This window comes from Scyliorhinus canicula, chromosome 4 (assembly GCF_902713615.1).
Source record: "Scyliorhinus canicula chromosome 4, sScyCan1.1, whole genome shotgun sequence".
Classification (NCBI taxonomy): domain Eukaryota; kingdom Metazoa; phylum Chordata; class Chondrichthyes; order Carcharhiniformes; family Scyliorhinidae; genus Scyliorhinus; species Scyliorhinus canicula.
The window spans coordinates 165,727,140-165,736,934 of record NC_052149.1 but is presented as its reverse complement, the minus strand read 5'-3'; the positions used below and the strand labels follow the sequence as shown (position 1 = coordinate 165,736,934).

Below are 9,795 nucleotides of genomic sequence, written 5' to 3'. Positions count from 1 at the left end.
CCATGCTGGCGCCAATGGCACCTATTCTCCGCCCTGCGGAGAATCACGTGCCGGCGTCGGGGCGACATGGAGCGATTCGCGCCGGTCGCGGAGATTCTCCGGCCCGGCTCCGGGCTGAGAGAATCCCACCCAATATTTTTCTGCCGCTGAGAAAACCCAAGGTTAAACCAGCAGTAAAGAGGTTAATTCCAAGACTTCAGGGAGAAGGTAGACTTCCCACTTCCTGTCCCACCAATTCAGGTAGTGTTTAGTGGCATATTTCATTTCATCACCAAAATATGTGATGTATCAAAAGAAAATACAGTCAATGATGGTTTCATGTAAAATGATAAATTTCAGTTAAATTAATATAACACCAAATGCTTTATGTTTTTTTTACTATTTTATTGTCAGTAAAATGTAGTAAGTTTGAACAATTTCATGTGCAATAAATCTTTCAAAACATTGTCAATATTAAACTCAATACATATTAATTTTACATTTTAATTCAAGTTCTCCTCCGAAATCTTTATTCCAATGTCATCTAATTCTTCAATCAAACTTATTTCAAGGATTTGCAACAAAAATAACTATGTCCATACTTGTTACACAACATAAGTTAGATGAATTGTTTGCAAAACATAACATTACATATCTTTTATGTCAAATGATATCTCATCGAAATGTATGTTCAGTAAATTTTAGATCCTTGAAGTCAAGTATGAAGTTTCACAATTTCTATACCCATCCAAATGGAGATGCATCCTAATAAAAACAAATAAAATTATCTCTGCAGGATGTCTATGGTCCGCAAAAACTGAATAAAAAATAAAATTCAGCCTGTGCCTGTTAAAGGAAATCAAGAGGTCAAACAACATATATTTTTTCCATTGCACCTGATGGAGAATTTTGTATAATCAGAAATACAAAAAAAATCTAATTGAATTGCTATCCAGTATTGTATAGTCTCCACAAATAAATTCATTGGCCTGCATTAGTAATCCTTCAACTCCATGAGCCCAAGAACCACTCTGAAATATTTTAATTCAATTGTTACTTATCCTTTGAATCACATTTCTAACCAGATATTTGCCTGAGGAAACTAACAAAACTTTATCTGCTGTCTATGGAGTTTACTCTACATATTCAGTATTCATACCTCAGTTTTTCATGAAGTATATCAATTTTGAACCTATTTGAATTCTGGTGATGGGGATGCTCTGGGTAGTCGCACATCAGGTGGCTCTCCTCCTCGCGAAAAATCAAGACTTTCGGCCAAATGTGGCCTGCAAAATTGGACTTAAGCTTACCCTCAGCAATAGTACGAACAATAAAATGCCAGCATCAGCTCGAGGCCGCAGAAATTGTGGTAAGGGGCAGGAGCGGTGAGCAAGCGGATCAGAGAACCTACGAGGCGAGGGGTCCCAGCCTCCTACGAGAGAAGGAGACCAGCGATCCATAAAATAAGCTCACCCAGGGCAGCACGGGGGTGCAGTGGTTAGCACTGCAGTCTCACGGCGCCGAGGTCCCAGGTTCGATCCCAGCTCTGGGTCACTGTCCGTGTGGAGTTTGCACATTCTCCCAGTGTTTGCGTGGGTTTCACCCCCACAACACAAAGATGTGCAAGGTAGGTGGATTGGCCACAATAAATTGCCCCTTAATTGGAAAAAATGAATTGGGTACTCTAAATTAAAAAAAAAAACAAGCTCACCCATCCCGCCAGGCAATTGATGGAGGATGCTTCTAACCAAGGAATAAAGGCAATGGTCAAGGTGGTGGTGACAGAGGTGCTAGCCGCCGTGCAGATGGCGCTCAACGGCATGGGGAGGAAACTGGAAGCCCAGGGGAACATGATTCGAGAGCTGGAAAAGGCGTCGACAGATCAGGGCGACCGAATCGTCACCCTGGAGGCCGAGATAAAGAGGCTGGTGGCGACCCAGGGGAGCCTGAAAGGGAAGGCCGAGGACCAGACGAATCGGTCGAGGAGGTAGCACATTTGAATAGTGTGCCTGCCAGAGGGGGTCGAGTGCAGAGACCCAACTGACTAAGTAGCCCAAATGCTGGGCAACCTGGTTGGGAGGGGCAGCTTCCCCAAATTGCCAGAGATCGACAGGGCTTACAGGTCGCTCCGACAAAAGCCCAGGGCTAGGGAGCACCCAAGGGAGAAAATAGCCAAACTCCACAAATATCAGGACTGAGAAAAGATCCTTCACTGGGCGTGACAGGTGAAGGCGTGCAACTGGGAAGAACATAAAAATGAGTGTACCAGGTTACTGGGACAGACCTGGCAAAACACAGGGCCGAATGTAACCACATAAAAGTGGCCCTGTACAAGAGCAAGCTCAGATTCGAGATGTTATTCCCAGCTGGGCTCTGGGTAACATACCAGGGCAAAGAACACTATTTCACCTCCCCGGCAGAGGGGGACGAGTTTGAAGTCAACAGCTAATAGAACAGGGGAACGGTGGGGAAACACAAGGGAGCCAACGGGACGGACATGTAAGGGAACGGGGGAAAGAGGAGACTACTGGGAAAAGGGAAGCCTGAAAGCAGGACAGGAAGATTGGGGGGGGGGGGGGGGGGGGGGGGGGGTAGGAAAGGGGAAAAGGCCCAATGTCAAAAGAAGGGGGGAGGGCACCACCCATGTGTAAATACCGAATAACTAACTTTTGTACAATGAAAGGCCCAGGGAAGGGTCTTGAAACAATAAGGGAAGGGGGCGGAGGAAGGGGGGGGGGGGGGGGGGGGGGGGTGACACTGACACAAAAGAAAATGCAATGTACAGTGTAATCGGCACAGTCGCCTTTATTGCTTGTATAATGTACAACATGTGAAAATCACAATAAAAACATTTTTAACCTATATCTTTAGACTCTGCACTCAAAATCCAAGTCAAAAAGCACTGACAACAAAAGGAAATAAGAGATACTCCGACCCCCAAAGCCTGGTCTGTGAAGTTCTTCAATTATCTCCTCAATGATGACACACTCTATCAGGTGATTAGAGACACAACAGGCTAGGTTCTCTGCAGCCCGATGCCGAAATCGTGTTCGGCGATCGGACGGAGAATGGATTCCAAAGCTGGAATTGGGGCCAGCGCCGGTTTGACCCCGGTACACCACGCTCCGCCCCCTCCAAACCAGCACCATCATGATGCGAGCCACGCGCCGTTTCTGCGTCATCGGCCGACCAATCCGCAATACCGCCTCCCTCGATGGCCCCCGGGCGGGCTACTCCATTGGACAGGGGTGTGATCGGAGCCATTCCTTAGGTAACCTGGCGCTGCCAGTTCTGGAGCCCCACTCTGGTCTCGACCAAGGATTGCACACTCGTGGCCATGGAGCACAGGGAGTGGACCATCGCTCTCTGGGACTGCACCACATCACGCTGTGACGGTGCCACAGCGGCCAGTGACTGGGCCACCTCCCTCTGGGTCTGGGCCACCCCGCCCATTGTCTGCGCAATGCTGGCCAGTGACTGGGCAATGCTGCCGATGTTCCCAGTCATGGCCTGCTGTGACTGGGCCATGCTGAGGAACACCGCTGCAATGTCCAGGTGGCTCTGGCACATGACTGCCTGAGAGATGACAGCCCTGTCCTGGGCTTCGTCCACCGCCTACGTAGAAAGCCCCAGGCCTTGGACACGCTGATCCATAGCCGAACCGCCCCCCCACCCTCATGCCTCCATCGCGGTCGCCACCCGTGCAGTGTCGGCCTAGGTGGCACGCATGACCGGCACCACCGCCTGCTCCTGCAGGTGGATGGACTCCTCCACCTGCACCTGCAGGTGTTGGATTCCAGCCGTTATCCCCTCTTGTGGTCCCTGGGTCTCTGATTGCATCTGCACTATGGCTGGACTGGATGCTCCAGAATCCCGGGACCCGTCGGGACGTCCCTCGGCTGATCCTACCTCCACCTGCTGTACCAGATGCGATGTGTGGTGCGCACCCGATAGTGTCCCAAGTGCATTTTTACTGATGTGCCCAACCGAGGTGATAGTCTCTGGGATGGTGGAGGGTGTAGGAGAGAGCTGTGTCGGAAAGTCAGTGTCATCCTCCAACCCAAGCTCCGGAGTGTCATAAGTCTCAGGCGGAGAGCTAGTGTTCGGGCTGCTCTCCCGGACAGTGCTCGGCTGTTCTGGAGGCACCGGCTCTGACACCGGCTGGGAGCGGGGGCTCCAGATGGACCGACCCTATCTCCGGCAGGTGCTCAAAGACACAAGACGACATGTATGATTAGACAGCGGGCCGGGGGGTGAGGGCTGAGGGGGATGAACAGGTTGAGTGGGGTGCAGGTTGAGGGGGGTGAGGGGTGTGTGGTTTGAGAGGAATGTAGGGGGGGTTGTCCACACACGTCATGGGGATCCGCAACTAAACAGGTTCTCACTACCTTGCTGGCCATCGAACTCCACCACGATGACTTCCCTTTACTCGGGGCCAATGACAACGTCCAGTGCCCTCTGCTCGGGCATGGTGAGGGGCCGCAGATCTGGTGGTCCCCCTCCGGTCTTCTCCCACCCCCAGCGGTTGTGCGTGGCCTCCTCCTAGGGGGGGAAACACAAAAAAACAACACCGTTAGACGGTCCGACACATGCAGCCCAGGGCTATGGTAGATGGTGGCCTCAGTCGCCAGGGCACCCGGCCATGGTGGTTGGCATGGGTGCTGACATGTGGGGCAGAGTGGGGGTTCGGCCGCCCCCGAGGGGGAGGGGCTGGGTTAGAGGTGTGTGGGGTGGTCAGGATTAGTGCCAGGGGCACGGAGCAGCCGACTCACCCTGGCCGCCCTGAGGAGGTTGTGAAGTTTCTTCCGGTACTACATGACAGTCCGAGTGACATTGCCCATGGTGTTGACCCCCTCTGCCACCTGCACCCAGGCACGACGAGCGGCAGTGCCTGGCGGCCGTTCACCTGGGCCTGGGTATAGGGTCATCGTTCTCTCCTCCACAGCGTCCATGAGGGTTTCCAGCTCAGCGTCCCTGAACCGTTGCACTGATCTCCTTCTAGCTATCTTGTTGACTGGGACAGTGTGTGCAGGGGAAAGGACCGTTTAAGTGCTCTGGCGTGTGAGCCTCATGTGCGCCAATCATGGATCCGACGAATCCTGCGCCGTTTTCCATGGAACTGACTGCGTTCCATGTGGCGAAGGTGCTAGCCCATTTAAAGTAGCTGAATCAGCGCATCTGTTGCGCCTTTTCTGTCGTAAAATGCCGTGGTTCCCATGCCGGCGATGGCACTTAGCCTCAAAATCGGAGAATCCAGCCCTTAGTCTCCCAAATGGAGAATCCAACCCAACATTCGTGAAAACCTAGGAGCAGATTGCCCCTGCAGCTGGGTTTCATACACCAAAAAGTACAGTTAAACAAAATCTGACTTCACTATTTTTTAATTCTGGTCTCTTCCAACCTACATCCACAATTCCTCTGATGCCATCTGTCACTCTAACAGTTCCCAATTTACTTTATTTTATTAATTCATGGGATATGGGCATCTCTGGCTAGGCCAGCATTTATTGTCCAGCTCCAATTGTCCTTGAGAAGGTGGTAACAAGCTGCCTTCTTAAACTGCTGCAGATCTTGTGTGTAGGTTCTGTACTGTTGGGGATGGGGGTTGATGTGTTATATATGTTGGATTAACACGGACTGCAACTCGATGCAGTATCACTTGAAAACAGGCTTCCAACGCTGTAGATGGTTCAACACTGCTTTATTGAACTTGCCGAGTAATGCACACAGTTCGTTGTGGGTCGACACTCTATTAATCTAAGCTTGCTAACCTTGCCCAGACTTGTTCTATGCCATGTGTAGTAGGTGCTGACTGTACATTGCACCCTGACTGTTGCTACAGCCATCACCAGAACAAAGAGGCCAAGCCTTCCTGCCTGATGTGTTTTATACTGGTAATGTACCCTGTGGTGTCCTGCCTGGTGAATAGTTGTTCTGCATTCTGTGTGGTGATTGGTTCCTGTGTGTGTCCATCGCTGCCTGTCTCTGTATCTCATTATGAACATGAGTGCATATTATGACAGGGATGGGGTGTTGGTGATGGGGGGGGCGGGGCGGGGGGTCCTGGCGGGATGGAGTGGCGTGAACCACTCCGGCGTGGGCCCGGCCCAAAGGTGCGGAATCCTCCGCACTTTCTGGGGCTAGGCGGGCGCGGGAGTGGTTTGCGCCCCACCGGCCGGCATTGAAGGCCTTTGGCGCCACGCCAGCCGGGGCCAAAGAGACTCCGCCAGCCGGCGAGAGTCCGCGCATACGCGGGTGCGTCAGCGGCTGCTGACGTCATCCCCGCGCATGCGCAGGGTGGGGGTCACCGACGTGTCGGCCATCGCGGAGGCTGACACGGCCGACGCATAGTAAAAGGGTGCCCCCACGGCACAGGCCCGCCCGCCGATTGGTGGGCCCCGATCGCGGGCCAGGCCACCGTGGGAACACCCCCCGGGGTCAGATCGCCCCACGCCCCCCCAGGACCCTGGAGCCCGCCCACGCCGCCAGGTCCCGCCAGTAAGGGACCTAGTCTGATCCACGCCGGCGGGACCGACAAAAAACCAGCGGGACTTCGGCCCATCGCGGGTCAGAGTCTTCGGGCAGCCCCGGGGCCCATTGAATCACACCGGTCTCCGCCATTCTCCGGAGCGAGCAGCGCGGCTCACGCCTCGCCGACTTTTGGAGGGCCGGAGAATTCGGCAGCCGGCGGGGCGGGATTCACGCCGACCCCCTAAGTGTTCGCGCTGTCATGAACGCTGTCACTGGAGCGGTTCACGCTGCTCCAGCCTCCCTTCCCAGCGCCAAATGGGCGCCCCGCCAACCCGCGCATGCGCGGAGGACTTCTTCAGCGCGCAGGCCCCAACGCAACATGGTGTAGGGGTTCACGGGCCGGCCGCGCAACAAAGTAGGCCTGGGGGGGGGAGGCTGGCCCGCCGATCAGTGGGCCCCGATCGCGGGCCAGTCCCCATCGGAGGCCCCCCCGGGGACGGAGCCCCCCCTCCCCCACAGGCTGCCCCCACCCCCCGACCCTTTGCGCAGAGTTCCCGCCGGCAGCGACCAGGGGTGAACGGCGCCGGCGGAACACTGCTGTTTCCACGCGACTACTCAGCCCATCCGGGCCTGAGAAAGCGGCCCGCGACTGTCACCGCACCAAACGCGCCGGAGAAAATGACGCCGATTTTCCGCACCTCAGAGAATCGCGTGCTGGCATGGGGTCGGCGTGGCACGGTTGCACTGATTCTCTGGCCCGGCACGGGGCTGGGAGAATCGCACCCTTTAATTCAGATTATCACGATCATCACTTTTGCTACGTAATCACTCTGCCTTCCATTCTGGGGCAAGCCTGCCCTTTTATTCTTTCTTGATCTCCCGATTTGCCTCCTCACTTTTCACTTGTTACATCTCTAATTTTGCCCAGCTCTGATGAAATTTCATCAACCTGAATAGTTAATTTAGGGTGGAAGTCTCTCATTCTCCTGCTGGGTGGGTTCAATAGCAGGTGGGGGAGAATTTGGCAGGAGGCCCAAAAATCGGTTTTAAATCAGCATGAATTTCCCATAAGATCTTCCGCTGGTGTTTGTCATGGCTGAGTGGGAAACCTGCATGTGATTGGCGTAAAACTGAATTGCATTCCGCTAATGGGTCAAGGATACGTCTGGAACAATGTGGCATGAAGAAATCAGGACTTACTTGAACAGTGCCTGGGGCTGCCTGCTGAGTTTGAAATAAAGGCCACCAGCGACCCTGGAGGTCAATCTTCTTTCTTCAACTTTGGGTCAGTGATATTGGGTACCTTTTTAATATGACACCCTGATATGACAGCGCGACATGCACAAACAAGCCCATTCCACCATGGTGTATGGTGTTATATCTCTGGATGCATAATTAATTACGTCAGGGCAGGGAAATATGGCGTGATTTCCTGTCAGCCTCCACAGTGGGAAATATTCCGCCTCTCCGCCATGGAATTTAGTCCCAGATGGGAGAATTGATCCTAGTTTCTTGATTCACTGATGCTGCCTGGCCTGCTGAGTATTTACATAATCTTCTGTTTTTTACTAAGATTTCTGACATCTGAATATTTTGCTTTCGTAAAGTCAGAGTAAGCCTTGAATTAGCTGTCCTTTCCTACTTCTGAATGAGGTAGTTATGGGGTTAAGCACTCCTAGAGCAAACCCCAGCCAGAGAAAATGAGAATTCCACTTCCAATGAGGTGCACATGTATCCCCAGCAAACAGATCAGAGATCTAACTTCTGAATAATGAATTGACACCCAGCAGGGTTCTTCTGTTTGATGCAGCTCTAGAGTGTCAACCATACCAAGCTCCCCCTCCTTTCTCCATACTCTCCACCCTCATCAACACCACCACAGCTTTCTCACTTATTGTATGTAGCCTGTTCTTCTGGTAGGTGTTGTAACTCAAGCTAACAATATTAAAAAGATTTTAATCACAGAAATAACACAGGGTACTATTTTCTGAATATGGAACAAATGGGTAGCCTCATGCATTAATAAACACAAAAAGAAATAAGATGATTACCAAATCAAACTAAAGAAATTAGTTATAAATATATAATATACAATATATAAAATGATTCAGCAGGTTAAGTTATCTAGAAATAAGCTCTCAAAGTTGCTGATGGTAAATCTGATTTCTAACAGCATTTTAAGTACTTACCAAGGTTTTAGGAGAATCTTTCTCGCTTTCTGACATTGTTTGCTCATCTGGGACTACAATGAAACATGTGTATAAATGGATTATTTTAAACTTAAATGATTTAAATTTGATTTAGATATTCACAGAATAAGTTGTAAATAATAGGAAATATACTACTATAAACTATGATCATTACAAATTAACCTAGATATATTTTTGTGACGTTGAATGAAGTTAAAACGAACCTTGAAATCAAGTTTTGTGTAAATGATTTCCAGCATTATATCATTAGCTGCATCGCAAAAGCACAGGAAAAATAAACAATTAACTATGTTGCAATTATGCAGTACTTTCAATTCTTTTGAAAATAATAGTTTATGTGTTCGACATTGGCTTTTGATATTATTTTAGTTTCAATCAATGTTTCTCTCCTTTATCTGTACTTTAGAGATTTACATTTTCAAATTTTTTTTTAGAAAATATTTTATTGAGGCATTTATAATTTTAACACTTTTCAACAACAACACCCAACAGAGACAGAACCCACAAAATAACCATCACCCGCCCCCCCCCCCCCCCCCCCCCCCCCCGAACACAAACCGTAATCAACATGGCTTATTAAAAACACACCGCCAGCCCTTCCTGGCCCTCCCACCATTGGTTTTCCTACCATTATTCGTCACTTCCATGCCAACCCTTTTTTTAAATTAGCAATGAATCAGTATCTCGTTTGACCGCATGGATTCCTTAATAATAAGCCCAAGGCACAATTGGAGCTGAGGGGTGCAAATACAGTTGGAAAACCTGAAGAACGTTTAGTGGTTTGGGCACTGAACACACTGCAGTGGGTGTGCTGCAGACTTGCATATGATCTCTTCTGGCATATTTAAGGGACCAGTTGAAACAGTGAATTTGGAAGAGTTAGGGGCACAAATAGAGGTCAGGATGGTTCAGGGCTGTGTCGATGGTGCATCAGGCTGCACCTTGGTTTAATAATTGTTAAACTATTTAAGTGTTAGGCACAGTGGGGAGTAGAAGAGATGTATTCTTCCCAGCAATTGAAGAAATTGTAGTCGAAATACAAAAGGCATTGCTTGTCGTAGCCGAGGAGGACTACAGCAGGATTCAGTGCAGAAAAAAACAGGTCCGGAAAGATGCACATTCACCTACATCTATT

At 50.3% G+C, this 9,795-nt stretch overlaps 1 protein-coding gene across 3 annotated transcripts in view; it reads right to left on the bottom strand.

Moving 5' to 3' along the window:
• Nucleotides 1–440: 440 nt before the first annotated feature.
• The window catches only part of LOC119964176, a 72,675-nt gene continuing 63,320 nt past the window's right edge, over nucleotides 441–9,795 (bottom strand). Inside the window, exons 4-5 of one of the 3 annotated variants that reach the window (XM_038793465.1) lie at nucleotides 8,640–8,692; nucleotides 441–744 (exon numbers count right to left, since the gene is read on the bottom strand). In XM_038793465.1, the coding sequence (XP_038649393.1) occupies nucleotides 718–744; nucleotides 8,640–8,692 (80 nt within the window). In that variant the 3' untranslated portion in view covers nucleotides 441–717. Of the gene's footprint in view, nucleotides 745–765; nucleotides 826–4,320; nucleotides 4,522–8,639; nucleotides 8,693–9,795 lie in introns of those variants that run through there. The other 2 variants (XM_038793464.1, XM_038793463.1) reach the window with 2 other exon arrangements.